Genomic DNA, 22,277 nt, shown 5'->3' with positions numbered 1-22,277 from the left:
AACGATTTGCAGAACCACAAACTATTGCTACCATTAAAATCATTTATTTCCTATTATCTGAGTATTGTGTATCTTTATTTCAATTGTTAATTCTACTAATTCAGCTGACGCATTTATACTGAGAGACTAAACAAATTTACTTCGGTCACATTTGAAACCAATTGGAATCAGTTATTAAACGATTGTGCTGATGAAAAAAAGAAAAACAAAAAATGACCACTGAAAAAACTTTTAGAAAACGCATACTGTTCACTAAGCAAAACATCAGTGGTAAATGATATCAGTCGATTTGTCGTTTATTGAACTACAAAAAATTGGATCGGACCTCTCAATGATGAAAATAAGTTACAATTTGACGAAAAGAACAACAAAAGCTGAAATGTTTGAAATTTAATTAAAAATGTATATCATAAACTTTAAGACATCACTATAAACTGACTGCTTCGGGTAATATCATTCATTCAATCCCCAATTACAAGCTTATGTGACCTGTCAGCAATTTACGGCTACCTAAACAACAAAACCAGGCAAAAACTTCAAGTTCAAGAAAAAATTGAGCGAGAAACGTGTCGAAGGCATTGAAAAATTAATTTCTCAGGAAACACTTTTCCATTTTCAATTAATTTTTTAAAAGCAACGGGATTCTTTTTTTATCAATATAACTTCAAAAAATCAACAAATATGAACAAATACTTTATAACCACGAAATTCAATTGCTTTCAACGGAAGCCAGTAAATACGCTAAATTATGCCTCGATGGGAAGACAATTTTTTGCCATTCATAATTCATCAAAAGGACTTTACAACAAGTTTTTAACTATGAAAAAACAACAAAGAGAGGCAAAAACTAAAAACTCAGTAGAAAAGTACTAGCGGAAAGTGTCGAAGTGATTTAAATCATAAACCCTTCTCTGTAAACTTTATCTATGATCCCTTGAACGTCCTCCTTAAACTGATGGGAACTATCAATAATAGGATAATATGATAAAATTTCAAAAGGATCCAAAAGTAACAACAAAAACCCAAATATTAAAAAAAAATTGTGAAAACTTGTGGCTTTGAAGTTTTATAACTATTAGGCAGAAGACAATACCGCTAACCAAATTAAATTTGGTTGCATTAGAAAGGAATAGAATGCTGTCAATACTGAGACTGACTGTCAGTTCATGAAAAAAAAATTTAGGATTGGTTAATGTTCAAAAAAAAATTTTGAAAGATTTTTAAGTATTAATAGCCGTTAAAATCAAAACTTTTCAACGGATGTCGACATATAAGCTCAAACATAAACCGATGGAAAGAAAAAGGATGTTTTTCATGCAGAGATAATCAATAAGACATCACTTATGACTATGAAAACAATAACAAAAACAGACAAAAACCAAAAATTCAGTGCGAGAAGAAAGTGTCGAAGACGTTTAAAACAGAATTTTTTCTCCGAAAACTTTATCCACGATCCACTGAACGTCTTTTTTAAGCCGATGAGGGTTTTGAAACCCAGGTTAATGTGATAAGATTTCAAGAGGAATCAATAATAAGAAAATATCCAAAAAAAAAATTTTTTTTACAATTTTTGAAACCTTGTTGCATTGAAGTCATATAACAAATAGTTAGAAAATAAAACCGCTAACCAGTTCAATTTTAGATGCATTAGAAAAAAAGTGGGTCCTGTATATGGTGAGATTGACCAAAAATTCATGAAAATTTTAAGATTGGTTAATGTTCTAAAAGAGTTTTCAAAAATTCTTTTTTGAAGTCATAACAGCCATTAAATTCAATACCTTTCCATGGAAGTCAATAAATACGTTCAAAAACGTCCCTATGTCAGTACAAGGATGTTTTTGATGCATAGGTAACCAATAAGACATCACAATAAGTCTTATGACTATGAAAACAACAAAAACAGGCCAAAACCAAAAATTCAGTAGAAAAGTGCGAGAAGAAGGTGTCGAAGTCACTTTAAACCATAAGCTTTTCTCTGAAAACTTTATGTGCGATCCACTTAGCGTCATCTTTAAGCCAATAGGAAATATCAATATTTGGATAATGTGATTACATTTCAAAAGTAAGCAATAATGCAAAAATATCCAAAAATTTTCAAAAAATTGTGAAATCTTGTGCCATTGAAGTCATAAAACCCATAGTTAGAAGATAAGACTTCTAACCAGATTCAATTTGGTTGCAGTAGGATGGAATTGGGTGCTGTCATCGCTGAGACTGACTTACAGTCTAAGAAAATACGTTTATGGTTGGTAAATTTTGAAATTTATTTTTAAAAAGTCTTAACAGCCATTAGCTGTCCAATCAAAGCACTAGTTATGTTCACTTGATGCCGATTATGAAACATATTGCACCGTTAGTTTAGGAACCTATGCCATGGGACTCCAAAAAATAGTAAATCCTCGAAAAAAAATTCAAACTTCATATAAATTTACAAAAACCATGAGTCGAAGCCAAAAAACCATGAGCAAATCGATTTTTTTGATAGTGAACTTCCCTATAGACCTGAACTATTCTTTTGATCGCATTTAATATGTTAGAAACACAAAATGGGTTCAATTTGATTCGTGACATTTTTTTTTGAAATACTGTTTTTATAGAAGATATCTTAATTTGAAGAAAAATTAGACAAAAAATGAACAAAATCTTGTCAAAATATAGCGTGTTCACACAAAATTTCAACCCTCGATAAATCCTCGAAAACAAAATAAAAATCAAAAAATTTTTTTAATTTTGAATTCTACGCTGGACCAGCTTTTTAATGATACCACTCACATTTCTCTACGATGATTATATCGATCGGCCAAAATTGTCTGAACAAAAAAGACTCATTTGAGTATATAGTTCCTCCCCCCACAAGTGGGGTCGAAACAATAACCACCTATCTAAAAATACTAATTTAGCTACCTGAAACGTTTATTTGGAACGCGACAGGGGAAAAAGAATTTAAAAAGAGTTAATCGCTGTTGCACGTCCCTTCTCTTATTAGGCAGTTCAAACTTAAAGTTTTGTTCACATTGGCTTTGGATGTTGAAAACTTTTCAATTTTTTTTCAACGTTGGAATAGTAGTCTTGAGTCTGATTGTGATGATGTGTTTCAGACAATTGGGACTCTTAACTTCGCCCTTCGCTTCACACGAGATGGGACACTCCAACTGTCCAACATAAACGCACACGACTTACCCAAGAAACTGCTCAAAACCAGCTCAGGTACGTCGTAAATTAATTTAACTGAAAAACCTTCTAAAACATTATATATTATTGAACATTTTTGTGTATAAGTGAATGACGATAAATCGCTTAGTAGAATGAGAAATGGCAACGTTCTTATAGTTTTCGCTAATTTATTCTTACACATTTTGAGTAAATCATATGAGACATAATGCATCTCTGTTTTCAACTTACTTTTTCAAACGACAATCAAAAGAACATTATTTCGCATTATTTTGTATAGTGGGCTCTGTAAAGTGTAAATCATCATTAAAAATATTTTCATGTCCCAACAAAATTTTCCACACAAAACAGTCCAAAAGAACCAGGCAAAGCTAGCTAGCATGTTAGCGCTCCTCAATTCGATTTAATTTTAGCTATGTTGCGCGAAATATGCTCTTTCATAATCAATCTTTCTGTAGTCCAATTTGTTTACTTTCAGTCAGCATTTCTTGGCACGATTAGTTGTTTTACCATGGATTAATTTCAATCAAGTAAATTTCCAATCTGAATGGTTAAGCCTATTGTTATTTTTTCCACTGGAAAATATCTCAATTGGGACTGATTTCGACATAGACATCTGTCTCGTTATTGGCTTCTATCGACAGTTACAAGTCAACAATTTGAAGTTGAAGAAATTTTGAACAAACAATTTTTTCGGTTTCCTAAAGCTTTCTCTGCAAATGAAATCTTTATTCTATCTTTATTATAAGTGAAAATTTTGTCAGTAAAAACCTTTCACATTTATTTTTTGTTCGCACATTTTATTTTAATCTTTCGGCTAAATGAGCTTCAAGTCATTTATTAAAAGAAGGCGGAAAATTTTAAACAGCAATTTGAAATGAGTCGAGAGGAGATTTTCTGAAGCCCAATTAAGGTTGCTTTACTTATTTAATCCCTTTAAAACCCGTTTTTGTACCAACAGCCATCATCACTATTATCTTTGACGCTACCGCCGTTGCTTACGTCAGCAGTTGTTCATACATAGTAAAACATCCATCAAGCTTGTCTATTTTTATATTCCCTGTTAAAATGGGAAACAGCTTTTGAAGACAAGGGGGAAAGAAAATGCGAAACGGCTTCAACTATTCGATAAGGGAGGGTTTTTTCAAGGTGTTTTTTGTACCACAATCCGAGGGAATTTTGATGCGCGCATATATTTGTCAAATTCGTTTCCATAAATAGACTACTTCACAGGTTAAACACATTCCCTATTTGAATCAAAACCTTTGAGAATTTTTTGAAACGATTGTTAAATAGTAAGATATAATGAAACTCGTTAAATAGTAAGTACTAGCCTAGTTGGCACATAAATTTACACATTTCTATAACCACGTAACTGCAATATAGCTACTTTAACCCTAGGTTGATATCTGAACTGCAGGCTTTAAAGTTTAAGCCAGTTTAAATGTATGATTTATAAATTTCTCGGAGACAAAGATTGATTTTCTCATCACATCAGATCTTGTCTGATCTTCTCAGAGGTAGTGATTAAATTGTCACCTATTCAATGCATCAATCAAGAATCTTTTGACATTGTTCTTGTGCTCATGATAAATTTCGCAACTATTTGCCCAATAAATTCAGAGAAAATGGGTGAATGCATATGCCAGTCTCTGTCTATAGTAAAACTTCCAACATTTACTCTAGAAGTATTCTACTAAGACAAAAATAAGTCTCATGAAAGCTCTGGAATGGTAGACTGGTTTCCAGAATACCTTGAAGCATTTTGTCCATCCATCACAGCTTATTTTAAAACTCATCTGAGCTGAATCGATTTTTGAAAAGAGCTTTTAAAAGAATTTTTCCGTCAGAAAAATTTGGGCATTCAAATCCTCAAAATTTTTCGAAATTTCATTTTTACACAATCCATATAGGAAATTTAAACGACTATACGATACTTGAACTCTTATAAAACTCATTAGGTTTATATTATGGAGCTGTTATCACAAAGTTGCCGATAGAAACTCCATCGAAATGAAATAAAAGTATTAGCTTTCTTCTACACAGTTAAAAAAAGTGCTAAAATTAGTAATTTTTTGTTTTTGTATTACACTTTCATTTATCATAATAGTCTTACACAACCGAATTCCTCGAGATCTACGAAAAATGAACAACTGACAGTCTGTCCAAAAATAGATATCATTTACCCGCATGACGTCAAAAAGAGTTGAAGCAGAAAAATAAGAAAAAACATCAGTTTTTTCCAAAATCTTATAAAGTGTTCTAAAATGGAAACAGATATCGGTTAAAGTACTCATCTACATTGCATTCAACTTCTAATTTTGACGCTGATCAGCTCTCAGGTTTAAACTGATAGCGTTCGCTCTTACGGTCACTGATTACTACGACACAATTTATTTGTGACCGAGTTTCTCTTAACTTCAATTTTTCGACTTCGACCGCAATCAACTTTGATATTGTTAAAAAAAATTTAAACAACATTCATTTGATACAGTGGTTAACGTGCTCAGAACAATCAGAAATTATCCTATTCGATTTTTTTGTGTTGAAAGGAAATGCAGATGACCAAAGACTTTGAAATCAGAACTAATAAACAGATTTGAAAATACCGCGTGAAGTAAACTTTTTTTCACCTTTCAAAATTTTTTTTGTTGAGTTTTCACCGTTTTATCTTTGTTTCTCTCTTCGTTTTACTATTGTTCAGCAAATTGACCTAACAGCTGAAAACACTTGATTTGCAAAAAGGAGAACGCTTAAATACTAGCTATTTGATTAGCTGACAGTGTCTATTGAAAACTGTTCTTTTGTAGGTTGGAACACTTCCTGTGCAAAGAACAGTCAATGCCATTTTTTCTTAGTTTTTACTTTAAATCAATTGTAATTAGTCAGAACAATTTTGCATAACCAAAAAAACAAAATTGGGATTTTCGAAAAAAAAAATATTTGTTTTTCAAAATTGTTGATGATATTATATGTTCACCTAAAAATCTTGCTGTAGCCAAGTCATTAACCCGCGCAATTTTTGCCAACAAAGGAGGACTGTTCCAATTAAATGAGACAATAATGATTTTTGAATTTCATTAACAGCTTGAAACAATGTCTTTTCGTATTTATGTTGTCTGAGCAATATTTTGGCTTTTATAAATAAATCTATTGGCTAATATTTTTGTTCGAAAAAATTTTAGGTCCGGAAAGACAAAAAACGTAAGATAAACACTCCAAAGCTGTTTTTCCCTGGTGCTTTATGGATTCATCTGTATTCTTGTAATAATGCACACACTAAATCAAAAATATTTGCTTTTGGTGTATTCCCAATCATAGTTGCGAAGAATTTGATATCGTTTCTGAAGAAATGACGAGATCTGACCAATTATAAATTTTGGCGTATTTGTCCTTTTATTTAGTTTTTTTTAATGGTTCTGATTGTTGGATTAAGAGTAAGATCTAAATTATTTCATTTGATTTCACATTTGGTCATATTTCAGTTTTAAATAATTTTGCGGGTTTTGAGGTGGGAGGGCATAATATGGGAAACACGAAAATTAACATATCTTTTTTAAAAAAAAACAAAAATGGCTGAGAGTAATGTTTTAGATACATATCTGACGATAACCTTTGACGACAAAGAGAAGCAACAGTCGAGGCAGAGTAGCACTTTGAGTGGACTGGGGAGTAGTGGAGGAGTCGGAGGAGGTACATCCGGGGGAGGGGTGGGCAGTGGGTGCAACAGTGTCATGGGTCCTATGGTCCACAAGACATCCCTTGTTCACAACACTCTAGAACCCGTCTTCCAGGTTTTGTTCAATTAAATACATACAATCTCAGTGCTACTTTCCATTTCTCTGCTTTAATTGAGCCTATTTTGACATTACTCATTTTCAAAATCTAATTTCACAAATTTTGGGATCTTTTCCGTTTGTGCCCCCTCCCAACCCCCAAGCGTAGGGAGGGGACAAACGGAAAAATTCCACAAAATCTAGAAAATTTCATTTCAGTTTCTCTTTTTTTGCAAAACAATGTGCGGTGAATTTCAGGAGAGTTACAACTTCAAGTTCTCGCCTCGCAACGTGCACGACTGCACCCTCGAGATCTCTCTGTACCAAAAGTGCAAACTGAGAAGTGACCAACTTGTGGGTCAGGTGAGACTGGGTCTCAATTCCACTGAGGTGTCCGAATTCGAACACTGGACCAGCGTCATCTCAAATCCAGGTTAACTGCAGAACATAATAAACTCTCAACCCCCACCCCCCCCCCACCCCCCCCCCCCTCGCGCCACCGCCTTTTAAAAAAATACTTTTATAGCATATTTTATGATATCTTCTATTATATTTTCTATAATATATGTATAACTTATACAAATATATATTTGTATAAGTTATACATATATAATATAAAATATAATAGAAGATATCATAAAATATGCTAAAATATAAAAAAAATTCTGTTCTATTTTCTGCTACATTTTATATTATATAAAATGTAGCAGAATTTAGAACAGAATATTTTTATATGCAATGTATTATATTTTAATTACCGTGAGTAACTGATATGAATATTTTCGCACCAATAATAGTTTGTTTTATATAAGCCAAACCCAATCAAAGGTGGGCTATCGCTCACAATAAAAGTATGAAATTTGCAGGATAAAATCTAGCCTGGGAGTGGGGGTGGGGGTGGGGGTGGGGGTGGGGGTGGGAAGCGCATTTAGTTATAACAATAATATTCAAACTCTGTATAATTAATATCAAATTTTAACCATTCCACAATTTTTGTTCTTGTTGTTTCAGGTGTAACTCAACAACAAACACACTTCCTAATGGAGCCAGAGGTGTGAAAAATAAACGAAGTCCAAACAAATTTATTCCAGTGGAATACAAAAAACATGCTAATCAGAATCAGCTTCATCGCTCACTTTACAAGCATTATCCACGAAACCGCACTAATACCAACTCAACAAGAAAATAAAAGAAAATTCGATTGAAATTCCTATGAAGAAACGAAATATCGCAATCTCATCATTATTTGCTTTTTCAATTTCAATTTGAATACACTCGATAGTTTCATCAAAAGGCGGCTTATTTTCTCAAGACGTCTAAAATGTCAGCAACTCTGTCAATTAAGTTCAAAATTGACACCCAATGAAAATACGGGCATTCAAATATACGGTCAGTTCTTCAAAGGTGCGCCCCAGAATTAGGGAAATACAAAAATGAAAAATTCAGAATTGATTCAGAATTTACGAATGAAGAATTAAGCTTTCGAACTGTAGATTGTAGTAAAAGTAGCTTTAATACATTATTCAATCATCGATTATTATTATTAACATTTTTGTAGCTAATCCAATCTGATCTGAATAACGGTAGATTTCATGCATGCAATTAAAAGTTGCAAACTTAGTTTTTACTGGGCCTCAAAAATAACTAATTTTTTAGCCAGAGACAAGATTGGGGGTTAATTATGTAATGTTCTGCGATTAATTTCTCTCAACAAAAATTGTAGCCATAATTGAATTATTCAATCATTTTTGGATTTTCATGAGTGATTTTTATAGCTCCCCTCCTCCGCGAAATCGCCCCTCCTCCACTAAGGCAGGCTACAATGGGTTACTAAACCCTCCCTTTTCCAGCTTGATGTTTGAGAGCAATTTAGCAGACATTAGCCGGTAATTTTTTGAAGGACACAGTTGGATAAAATAGGACAAAGTTCTGGCTTTCGGTTCAGCGCAGAGGCCATAGTCACCCGGGCAGTCTAATTACAGCTGACTTCCAGCCCACCATGAGATCAAAAGGAGTTTCCATCGAACTTCAGACCGTAATTGGATTCCAATGCAATTTGGTTTGATGAAAATTTATACAAGTATAGTCATCTGACTGCTCAAGGATAAAAAATGGAGTTTTTGATAGTTTTTCTCAAATGAACACTATAGATATTTAAACGACTGGGTTAGTCCACAAGACCAAATATATAAATATAGAGTTGATCCCTTAGTTCTAGTCTTAGTATGAAGTTTACTTTAAAGATTATTAGATTCGATTGTAATATGTTATTTTTATATTAAACAGCATCAAGTATGAACCAAATATGAATTGATAGAGTTATTAATATGAGCGAGTTGAAGTAAGATTTAAATATAGATTTTAGAAATGTAAGATAGTAAATTGATCTTAACTCAGATTGAACATTTATGCTAAGATTAAATATGTTACGACTAGGAAGTTCTCAAGTTCAGGACTTGGCAAAAAAATTCCATTAGTCAGAAATTTTAACAGAGAGCTGAGATTTAGACAACATGCTGTAGTATGTTCTTATACTGAATTTATTAGGGACGGCGCTAGTGAAAATGGTAGACTAGAGAAATTTTATTGCTGACCAATCAAAATTGAGAAAATGGGAATATTGTTTTCTGCTGAGCTGATTGCTCAACAAATTCTCCATGTTTTAAAATAGAATATGAATGTTAACGTGAAATTGCTCAGAAATCGCGATTAGCCGAAAGAGAAAAAATAGTTTATTTTGGGAGAAACTGGTCTCAAGTTCGGTTGTGATAGATCCATATGAAATACCACGGGCCGCTGAGGCATGGCCAGATGCGGTAAAAGATATCATCTAAAATTAGGCTATGTCCAATTTAGGCTAATTGAACGCATAAAGGTACAGTGTTTTAAACTTCTCAACAAATCACCTCCGTTGAAAATTCTATATTTTGGGACGTCCATTTGTTAAGACTTCACCATTAGGGACAGAGAAGTATTTGTTTTCTTGCGGACACGTGGTCTCTAGTTTCCCATTGGATAGAATTATTGTGTCTCCAGTTGTATCATTATTAATTTGTTTTTTTTTCATGGTCATTTGGTGTTGTCAAGTCATGATTTTTCTCAGTTTGAGAATGTTTTTTTTTCAAAATGGTAGCTGCTTAATACTAAATACTACTTAGTAATTTCTTTGTTAAGATCTGACAAATTTTGAATACATCAAATTTGGCTTTACCTACTCTAGCAAAAATCTAGAAGCCCAAAAAAATCACGCTCATGTTACTGAGTGTGGCTCATTTCAGTACACATCAATCAAGCATAGGATTGTAAACAAAATTCCCAATTATCAGTGGTTTTGAAAACACTTTTGCAGATTCTGTAGACAGCAAACCAGAAGAGACCAGCTCAAAGTTCAGTACAAAACTTTGAAACTGGTGGCCAGAAATGTGGACAGGAATTTTTTTCCGTTCTGTAGATAAAAAAGCATGATCAATGAGTTTTTGAACGTCCATTCTGAACTTAACTAAGATTAACTAAACTTCTCTCACAGTGTTCATATCTCAACGGTTTCAACTCAAATTACAAAATTTATTCAAATTTAATTTACTATAAGTTAAAATAAAGTCTACCAAAATTTGCTGTGTACACTCAACTTAGGAAAAATAGCAAGACAAATGCAATTCCACGTTTGATGAAATCAGAATTGAAAAATTAGACAGGGGTCGCTATTCAACCTGCCATTCAAGTCAGCTAAAAAAGAGGAAAAGTTTGTAAAGATCACAAAAAAGTCGAAAAATTTATTTGCAAATAAAAATAATAATAATAATGATAATAAAAGTAAAAACAATAATATTAATAATACTGATAGTAATAATAATGATACTAAAAATAAAAAATAAAAATTAATAATAATAATAATAATAATAATAATAATAATAATAATAAAATTTATAATAACGATAATAATAATAATAACGCATTTGCAGATTCTGTAAATAGCAAACAAGAAGAGACCTGCTCAAAATTCAGAAAAAAAAATTGGAACTGGTGGCCAGAAATGTGCGTAGGAATCTTTTTTTTTTCATTCTATAAACAAAAAAGCAGGTTGAATGAATTTTTGAACCTTCATTCTGAAATTAAATATGAATAATAAAACTTCTCTCAGAGTTTTTTTATCTCAACGGTTTAAACTCAAATTACAAAAATTATTGAAATTAAAATTACGTTAAGTTACAAAAAAGTCTACCAAAATTTGCTGTGTACACTCAACTTAGGAAACGTATTAAGACAAAAACAATTCCACTTTTGAAAATTTCAAAATTAAAACATTTGACAGAGGGTTGCTATGCGGCCTGCCATTCAAATCAGCTAAAAAAGAAAAAAAGTTTGTAAAAATCACAAACACGAGAACAAAAGTATTTGCAAATATAAATAAAAACGATAATAATAATAATAATAATAATAATATTATTAATAGTAATACTGGTAGTAATAATAATAATGATAATAATAATAATAATGATAAGAAAAATAATAATAATAATAATAATAGTAATAATAACAATAATAATAATAATAACAATAATAATAATAATAATAATAATACTAATAATAATAATAATAATAATAATAATAATAATAATAATAATAATAATAATAATGATAATAATAATAATAATAATAATAATAAAAATAATACTAGAAATAAAAATAATAATAATAATAATAATAATATTATTAACAGTTATAATAATAATAATAACAGTTATAATAAGAATATTTAAATTATTAATAACACTGATATTAATAATAATAAAGATATTAAAAAAATAATAATAAAATTAATAATACTAATAATAATAATAATAATAATAATAATAATAATAATAAAAATAATAATAATAATAATAATAATAATAATAAAAATAATATTAATATTAATAATAATAATAATAATAATAATAATAATAATAATAATAATAATAATAATAATACTAATAAAAATATTAATACAAATAATACTAATTTTAATGATAATAATAATAACATTTAGAAAAATGATGATAATAATAATATTGCATTTGTAGACTTTGTAGACAGCAAACAAGAAGAAACAAACTCAAAAATCGGAAAAAATTTTGAAACTATCGACCAGAAATGTGCTTAGGAATCTTTTTTCCGTTCTGTAAACAAAAAAAGCATGTTCAATGAATTTTGGAACTTCTATTCTAAACTTAACTAAGATGATTTAAACTTCTATCGCAGTGTTCATATCTCAACGGTTTCAAATCAAATTACTGAGTTTTTTCAAAATAAATTAACTATAAGTTAGAATATATTCTACCAAATTTGCTGTGTTCACTCAATTTAAAAACGTAGCAAGACAAATGCAATTCCACGTTTGAAAAATTCAGTATTCAAAAATTAGACAGAAGGTTGCTTTTCGACCTGCCAACTAATTCAGCTAAAAAAGAGAAAAAGTTTGTAAAGATTACAAAAAAAGCGAAAAATTTATTTGCAAAAACAAATAATAATAATAATAGTAAAAATAATAATAATAATAATAATAATAATAATAATAATAATAATAATAACAATAATAATAATAATAATAATAATAATAATAATAATAATGAAAATAATAATAATAATAATAATGTTAATATTAATAATAATAATAATAATAATAATAACAATAATAATAATAAAAAAAATAATAATAATAATAATAATAATAATAATAATAATAATAATAATAATATTAACAGTTATAATAATAATAATAACAGTTATAATATTAATATTTTCAGTATTAATAACACTGATATTAATAATAATAAAGATATTAATAATAATAATAATAATAATAATAATAATAATAATAATAATAATAATAATAATAAATTAATTTCTCTCAACAAAAATTGTAGCCATAATTGAATTATTCGGGCATTTTGTGGATTTTCATGAGTGATTTTTATAGCTCCCACCTTTAGCTCCCCTCTTACAGCGCCCATCCTCCGCTAAAACGCCCCTCTTCCACTAAGGCAGGCTACAATGGGTTACTAAACCGTCCCTTTTCCAGCTTGATGTTTGAGAGCAATTTAGCAGACATTAGTCGGTAATTTTTTGAAGGACACAGTTGGATAAAATAGGACAAAATTCTGGCTTTCGGTTCAGCGCAGAGGCCATAGTCACCCGGGCAGTCTAATTACAGCTGACTTCCAGCCCACCATGAGATCAAAAGGAGTTTCCATCGAACTTCAGACCGTAATTGGATTCCAATGCAATTTGGTTTGATGAAAATTTATACAAGTATAGTCATCTGACTGCTCAAGGATAAAAAATGGAGTTTTTGATAGTTTTTCTCAAATGAACACTATAGATATTTAAACGACTGGGTTAGTCCACAAGACCAAATATATAAATATAGAGTTGATCCCTTAGTTCTAGTCTTAGTATGAAGTTTACTTTAAAGATTATTAGATTCGATTGTAATATGTTATTTTTATATTAAACAGCATCAAGTATGAACCAAATATGAATTGATAGAGTTATTAATATGAGCGAGTTGAAGTAAGATTTAAATATAGATTTTAGAAATGTAAGATAGTAAATTGATCTTAACTCAGATTGAACATTTATGCTAAGATTAAATATGTTACGACTAGGAAGTTCTCAAGTTCAGGACTTGGCAAAAAAATTCCATTAGTCAGAAATTTCAACAGAGAGCTGAGATTTAGACAACATGCTGTAGTATGTTCTTATACTGAATTTATTAGGGACGGCGCTAGTGAAAATGGTAGACTAGAGAAATTTTATTGCTGACCAATCAAAATTGAGAAAATGGGAATATTGTTTTCTGCTGAACTGATTGCTCAACAAATTCTCCATGTTTTAAAATAGAATATGAATGTTAACGTGAAATTGCTCAGAAATCGCGATTAGCCGAAAGAGAAAAAATAGTTTTTTTTGGGAGAAACTGGTCTCAAGTTCGGTTGTGATAGATCCATATGAAATACCACGGGCCGCTGAGGCATAGCCAGATGCGGTAAAAGATATCATCTAAAATTAGGCTATGTCCAATTTAGGCTAATTGAACGAATAAAGGTACAGTGTTTTAAATTTCTCAACAAATCACCTCCGTTGAAAATTCTATATTTTGGTACGTCCATTTGTTAAGACTTCACCATTAGGGACAGAGAAGTATTTGTTTTCTTGCGGACACGTGGTCTCTAGTTTCCCATTGGATAGAATTATTGTGTCTCCAGTTGTATCATTATTAATTTGTTTTCTTTCATGGTCATTTGGTGTTGTCAAGTCATGATTTTTCTCAGTTTGAGAATGTTTTTTTTTCAAAATGGTAGCCGCTAAATACCAAATACTACTTTGTACTTTCTTTGTTAAGATCTGACAAATTTTGAATACATCAAATTTGGCTTTACCTACTCTAGCAAAAATCTAGAAGCCCAAAAAAGTCACGCTCATGTTACTGAGTGTGGCTCATTTCAGTACACATCAATCAAGCATAGGATTGTAAACAAAATTCCCAATTACCAGTGGTTTTGAAAACACTTTTGCAGATTCTGTAGACAGCAAACAAGAAGAGACCAGCTCAAAGTTCAGTACAAAACTTTGAAACTGGTGGCCAGAAATGTGGACAGGAATTTTTTCCGTTCTGTAGATAAAAAAGCATGATCAATAAGTTTTTGAACGTCCATTCTGAACTTAACTAAGATTAACTAAACTTCTCTCACAGTGTTCATATCTCAACGGTTTCAACTCAAATTACAAAATTTATTCAAATTTAATTTACTATAAGTTAAAATAAAGTCTACCAAAATTTGCTGTGTACACTCAACTTAGGAAAAATAGCAAGACAAATGCAATTCCACGTTTGAAGAAATCAGAATTAAAAAATTAGACAGGGGTCGCTATTCAACCTGCCATTCAAGTCAGCTAAGAAAGAGGAAAAGTTTGTAAAGATCACAAAAAAGTCGAAAAATTTATTTGCAAATAAAAATAATAATAATAATGATAATAAAAGTAAAAACAATAATATTAATAATACTGATAGTAATAATAATGATACTAAAAATAAAAAATAAAAAATAATAATAATAATAATAATAATAATAATAAAATTTATAATAACGATAATAATAATAATAACGCATTTGCAGATTCTGTAAATAGCAAACAAGAAGAGACCTGCTCAAAATTCAGAAAAAAAATTGGAACTGGTGGCCAGAAATGTGCGTAGGAATCTTTTTTTTTCATTCTATAAACAAAAAAGCAGGTTGAATGAATTTTTGAAGGTTCATTCTGAAATTAAATATGAATAATAAAATTTCTCTCAGAGTTTTCTTATCTCAACGGTTTAAACTCAAATTACAAAAATTATTGAAATTAAAATTACGATAAGTTACAAAAAAGTCTACCAAAATTTGCTGTGTACACTCAACTTAGGAAACGTATTAAGACAAAAACAATTCCACTTTTGAAAATTTCAAAATTAAAACATTTGACAGAGGGTTGCTATGCGGCCTGCCATTCAAATCAGCTAAAAAAGAAAAAAAGTTTGTAAAAATCACAAACACGAGAACAAAAGTATTTGCAAATATAAATAAAAAAGATAATAATAATAATAATAAAAATATTATTAATAGTAATACTGGTAGTATTAATAATAATGATAATAATAATAATAATGATAAGAAACATAATAATAATAATAATAGTACTAATAACAATAATAATAATAATAATAATAATAATAATAATATTAACAGTTATAATAATAATAATAACAGTTATTATAATAATATTTAAATTATTAATAACACTGATATTAATAATAATAAAGATAATAAAAATAATAATAATAAAATTAATAATACTAATAATAATAATAATAATAATAATAACAATAATAATAATAATAATAATAATAATAATAATAATAATAATAATAATAATAATAATAATAATAATAATAATAACAATAATAAAAATAATAATAATAATAATAATAATAATAATAATAATAATAGTAATAATAATAATACTAATAAAAATATTAATACAAATAATATTAATTTTAATGATAATAATAATAATAACATTTATAATAATGATAATAATAATAATATTGCATTTGTAGACTTTGTAGACAGCAAACAAGAAGAAACAAACTCAAAAATTGGAAAAAATTTTGAAACTATCGACCAGAAATGTGCTTAGGAATCTTTTTTCCGTTCTGTAAACAAAAAAAGCATGTTCAATGAGTTTTGGAACTTCTTTTCTAAACTTAACTAAGATTAATTAAACTTCTATCGCAGTGTTCTTATCTCAACGGTTTCAAATCAAATTACTGAATTTATTCAAAATAAATTAATTATAAGTTAGAATATATTCTACCAAATTTGCTGTGTTCACTCAATTTAAAAACGTAGCAAGACAAATGCAATTCCACGTTTGAAAAATTCAGTATTCAAAAAATAGACAGAGGGTTGCTATTCGACCTGCCAACTAATTCAGCTAAAAAAGAGAAAAAGTTTGTAAAGATTACAAAAAAGTCGAAAAATTTATTTGCAAATATAAATAATAATAATAATAATAATAATAGTAATGATAATAATAATAATAATAATAATAATAATAATAATAATAATAATAATAATAATAATAATAATAATAATAATAATAACAATAATAATAATAATAATAATAATAATAATAATAATAATAATAATAATAATAATAATACTAATAATAATAAAAATAATAATAATAATAATAATAATAATATTCAAAATAATAAGAATAATAATAATAATAATAATAATATTAATAATAATAATAAGAGTAATAATAATAATAATAATAATAATAGTAATAGTAATAACAGTGATAATAATAAAAATAATAATAATAATAATAATAATAATAGTAATACTAATAATAATAATAATAATTGTCGTGTAGAATAACTCAAGATAGCAAAAGAGCAAGTTCGAAGCTTGAATTTTCAACTCTTTCTTGTTTCGCTGTAGGCAGAACTGCAGTTCAGCTTTCACGCTCTACGTGAATTAGTCTAAGTACCAGTTGGCACTTGTGGTAACAATGTGTAACAAAGCTGTCACTCAAGTTTACAAATGGTTGTCACCAATTGGTGAAACTCAACAATAATATAGCAACAAAATGAATATGAGTTCATTCCATCAGGAATATAAATATATGTAATATAGTTTATCAGTGTTTATATTAATAGTTGCGATACTTGGTTATCTGCTCTGTGGGTGGATCCACCACCACACTTCCCCTTGATGGTTTGATTTTTGGTCTTAATCAAAAATCTTGTTTAGGGCTTCTATGTCCGCTGTGTTGAGCGAGGATATTGAAATTGTTCCTGAGTACTCGTCCTCTTCTTCTTCCGTATGGATGTTATCTCGTTCGGTATTCGTCTCTTGGCGTTCCTCTGGTGGTTCTGCTGATCCTTTGTTTTGCTGTACTGGTGGGTTTATTTTGTCTTCTTGTAGTGTTGGTGTAGTGTTGATGCATATGTTTGAACCAGTTGGTTGCGTTGTATGTTTGTCAATGTTTTGTTGTTGTGTGACTTCGCTGTTATCCATGTGTTGTGGTTGTTGTTTGTCGTCGATGGGTTGTCGTGCTTTTGTGTTATCTCCAATTGGTGTGGATATTGAGGCTGGTGTAATCGTTATAATTTGTTCTTCTTCGGGTTCTATAGTCGCCTTTTTCGGTGAGTTTATAATTTTCTTTATTATCTTGTCTATTTTGCTTCTCTTTCTGATGGGCTGTCGTCCTTGTTTTTGGGTTGTGCGTACATAAATGCGTTAGGATTGTTGGATGTCATGATTTGTAGTGGGCTGTCTTGTGATGAGTCTGTAGCGAGGTTGATTATTTGCACTGAATTGTCCCGCTGTAGTTTTTTCATGTCCAGTTGGATACGTGGTGATCTTGCTTTGTCCTTTTGGCGCTGTTTCGCTTTTTCTAATTTCGTTTGTGCGAGAGCTGCCTCTTTTGATTGTATTTCAAATTCTTTATTGGGTTTGTGTGCACGTTTCGTTGGGGCCGTTCCTTTTCGTCTGGGCTGCTTGGGTGCTTTTGCTGGTTGGGTCCTTTGCGATCCGCTCGGGCTGGGTTGGTCCTTCTGTGGGTTGCTCTCTCCTGCCCTGCTTGGGTCCCGGTTGGTCCATATGGAATTGTGATTCTGGGGCGTGATCGGTTAGTTTCTTGTTGAGTTGGTTCTTTTGGTTCTTCTTTTCTGTTAACAAAAATTCTTTTATTTTTTCTTGGTTTCTATTATATTCTCGTACAGTTTTACAGGCTACGAAGTGCATTAGTCGTGGTTTTGTTTCGTTAATTATAGCTAGATCGTTTTTTCTTACTACGACGTTTTTGCGGTTGTGTGTATCTAGTGTTATTGTTGTTGGAGAATAATTTGTGATTGTGCCGTCGGGTATTATGTTCCATAACGGTTAAAGTGTGCCTCGAGGCTCTTGTGATCTACGTGCTAGTGTTTTTCGAGCTACTTGCTTTTTTGTTTTGGTGATGGTGGTGGTTTTGTCCCCGAAGGTTAGTGTAAGTTTATCTGGTATAATTTTAATAGGTGATGTTTGCTTAGGTTTCGCTGCTTTTTTCTTCACATTCTGTCGTGTGGAGTTGTCTGAAGCAGAATCTTCGTCCGGGGTGTCTTCGTTGAATCTGATATCAAGTTCGGGTTCCGAGTCGGTCTCGATGTTCCAGATGGATTCTGCGTTCAGCATTGGTTGTTTGAGGCCTCTCCTTTTGTCTAAATAGAAATTTTTTATGTTTTTGTATGATAAGTTGTTTTGTGATGGTTTTGTTGTTATGTTTGGAAGTTGTGTATTAGCTTTTCTTCCGAAGTGTGCTGTGTATGGTGTTATTTGTGTTGTTGTGTTTGGGATTAGTTTGATTTCTTGTATTATTTCTGCTACTTTGTCTGCAAGTGTTCCTTGTGACCAGTTGGTGTCGCTATTTATGGCGCATAGGCGTCTTTTAATTGTTTGTATTAGTCGCTCTATCATTCCTGTGGCTCTGTGGTCTCCCACTGGAGCCAGTATTAATTTTATGTTGTTGTTTTTACAGAATATTTCGAATTGTCGTGACTTAAATGCTTGTGCTTGGTCGCACCTTATGTTTCTGGGGATCACGTGGAATTTTATGTACTGATTTAGATAACTAATGGCGGTCTCTGCGTCGCAATTATGGTATACTTTTGCGTGGGGGTATCTCGAGTATCTATCTACTGATGTTAGTATATATGATTCTTTGTATTGTTCATCAGTTATTGGGCCGGCAAAGTCCAATTGGACTTCTTCGTTGGGTTCTACTAGTGCTGGTAGTTCTGATATTTTGTTTTTGGGTATTCGTGGTTTTAGATTCTTACCTGTCTTTATGCACGGTTGGCAATTTTGAGTAAGAGTGACGATTTCCCGGTGTATTCGCGGGAACCAGATGAGGTTTGCTAGGTGCATCATCCCGGTTTGTCCTGGATGTTTTCTGTGGATGGCGTTCACTATTGGTTTTCGTAGCTGTGTTGGTATGAACAGTTTACCGTCGTATAGGATGCATCCCGTTGGAGTCACCCCTAGGTCGCGTTTCAATGAATGCCAGTACCGGCTAAAGTGTTTCAGTGTTGTCCAGTCTTTGTCCTGTACTATCTGCAATAGGCTTCGGCTCTGGGGATCTGCTCTGGTGGCCTCTGCGATGAATTCCTCTCCTATGACTTTGTGTAAATTCTTGAGATACTCTGGTAGCTGTTCGTTGTTTGTATTTGCGAATGGATTGAATTGTTGTTTAGTATTGAGTGGGGTGCGTCCTAGTCCTGTGTTGTTTGTTTCCTCTGTCTGTGTTGCTATTGTGTTTGTGTTTGATTCTGTGGGATTGTGTGGTGTGTCCATCTTCTTTTTGTTTTTTGCTCTGTGTCGTTTTGTTATAGGTATGTTGTTTGTGTCCAGATTTGGTCTTCTTCTTGTTGTGATGTATACTTTCGATGTGGATAGATTTTGTGTAATTTGTTTTGAATGATAATGGTTGTGTTGTTTTGAATTGTTAATTTGAAAGTTTGTTAAATAAGAAGGCTTAATAAGTAGCGACTGATTGTTAGCGTTAATTTGGCAAAAAGCGTGTTGCTTTTGTTCGTTCCGATTGAAATAGTTTTTGACGTCATTGTATGCTCTAGTTTTTCGAGCATTCTGATTGGCTAATTTCCTTTGTTGCGTTAACAGAGCGTATTTTACCGATGTTATTATATTTATGACGTGGTTTTCATTCATGTTCTCACCAGTTGGTGGTGAATTAGGATGGCGGCTTAAATAGTCCGCGAATCCCATATCCTTTCCTGCGATATGTTTGACTTTAAAGTGAAATGGTAATAATCTGTCGACCCACCTTGTCAGTCGACTTTGATACGTTTTATTTCCTCTATTATTTTTAGTGCGGATAATAATGCTTGGTGGTCTGTTTGAAGGGTAAAGTGTGATCCATATAAGTAGTATTTAAAATGTTCCAAAGACCAAACGACTGCTAGTAGTTCGAGTTCGTTTATACTGTATCGTTGTTCATTTTTGTTTAAGAACCTACTGGCGTATGCGATCGGGTGCCAATTGTTGTTTTCTTTTTGTTCTAGGCATGCCCCTAATCCTTCTTTGCTGGCGTCGCATTTGACTCGTGTTTCATTGTTTATGTTGAAGTGTTTTTTGTTCTATTATGTTTTTGATTGCATTTTTTATGTTTTTGAATGCGGTTGAATGTTGTTCGTTCCATTCCAGTTTTTTTTTGATGTTGCTGATGATAACAGTGGTCTTATTGGTGCTGATAGTGTTGCCAATTTTGGTATGAATTTGATTAGGTGATGAATGCTACCCATGAATGATCGTAGTTGTTTGGGTGTTTTAGGGTTATCCAGTTGGATAATTGCGTCTGTTTTTCTTTTGGTTGGCGTTATTCCTTCGGCGTTTATTTTGTAACCCAACCACGTGATCTCGTTTAGACCGAATTCGCATTTGTGTAGACTAATTGCTAGATTTTCTTCATTTAGTCTGTTTAGTGTCTTATCAATTTCTTTTTCATGTTTTTCTATTGTGCCTTTTGTAATAACTATTATGTCATCTAAAAATACGTTTGTTGAGTCTAGTCCGTCTAGCGTTGTGTCCATCATTTTTGGAAGGTTGCTGGTAAGTCTGTTAAGCCATAGAATCCGTTTAGAAATTTGTATGTGCCTGTAGCGTTGCCTCCTAATATGTTGAAGTTACAGTGTTTTTGTGTCTCCGGATGGAGAAGTAACTGGCTGTATGCGTATTTTAGATCAATTTTGCTGAAATATAATTGTCCTTCTTGTGTTTTTAATTCCGATATCTTCATACTTATTTTGTCCATTAGGTGGTCTATGCTTTGCATTTGGTATTTGTTTTTGTGTATTGCATCGTTTAATATCTTTGAGTCTAGTGCAATTTTAATTGATTGATCTGATTTTACTGTGATGACTACTGGACTTATGAAGTGTTCATCCGAGCATTTTGTTAGTTTTTGGATCTGTTTTTCGTCAATTAATTTTTTGAGTTCTCTCTCGACTTTTTCTGTTAGGTGTAACGGGATTCTTCGTCCTTTGTGTTGTGTTGGGTGGAATTCTTTTCTAAATGTTGATTTTGCCACGTGGTTTTTTGATCTTCCCAAACGTGTACATAGGTGGGGGTATTTATTGAATATCCATTTGGTTATTCGTTGATGTGTATTTGTAATATTGAATAAATTATTCTCACCTTTGTTTTTTGTTGTCATTGTTAGGCGTAGGCCGAGTTGTTCCATGATGTCTCTCCCCATGATGATGATGGTGTTGTTGTTGACCAGTAGTATTGTACAATTTGTGGCGGTGGATGACCCTGATGTGATATCCACTTGGATGATGCCGCTTATATTAATTTTGTTGTTATTGAAGCATCGGAATTCTCCAATTGATTTGTTCGGCTGTTTGATGGTTGTCTTTCCATTAGCCAGTAATCTTTATGCTGTGTCTATGTTCATGAAGCTACGTGGGCTTCCTGTATCTGCCAACCAGTATATCTGTTGGTTGTTGGTTTTTGTTTTTATCCAGAATTCTCCTCTGTCTGTTTTGTTTACATCTGATACTTTCTCATTTGTGAAGTTTATTGTTTCGATGAAGTTGACGTTTTGCCAGTCCTCCATCATCTCTCTTATATAACACGTCGATTCTTGGTCGATTGTTTCTTCTGTTTCTGTTTGTTCTTCTGTTTCTGTTTCTTCGTTGATGTTCCTTATTTTGTGTTGTGGATTTCTTTGTGCCAGTTG

At 31.3% G+C, this 22,277-nt stretch overlaps 1 protein-coding gene across 13 annotated transcripts in view; it reads left to right on the top strand.

Moving 5' to 3' along the window:
- LOC142339084 (uncharacterized) overlaps positions 1-8,567 on the top strand; it is a 105,760-nt gene extending 97,193 nt beyond the window's left edge. For all 13 annotated transcript variants that reach the window (XM_075388789.1, XM_075388785.1, XM_075388795.1 and 10 more), the window contains 4 exons: positions 3,099-3,207; positions 6,766-6,965; positions 7,206-7,380; positions 7,959-8,567. In XM_075388789.1, coding sequence (XP_075244904.1) covers positions 3,099-3,207; positions 6,766-6,965; positions 7,206-7,380; positions 7,959-8,005 — 531 coding nt within the window. In that variant the 3' untranslated portion in view covers positions 8,006-8,567. The remainder of the gene's footprint in view (positions 1-3,098; positions 3,208-6,765; positions 6,966-7,205; positions 7,381-7,958) is intronic.
- The last annotated feature ends 13,710 nt before the right edge of the window (positions 8,568-22,277 follow it).

This window comes from Convolutriloba macropyga, chromosome 5 (genome assembly GCF_964194025.1).
Source record: "Convolutriloba macropyga chromosome 5, txConMacr16.3, whole genome shotgun sequence".
Taxonomy (NCBI): Eukaryota; Metazoa; Xenacoelomorpha; order Acoela; family Convolutidae; genus Convolutriloba; species Convolutriloba macropyga.
Note: the sequence above shows the minus strand (reverse complement) of the source record. Positions and strands in the feature narration are given on the sequence as shown.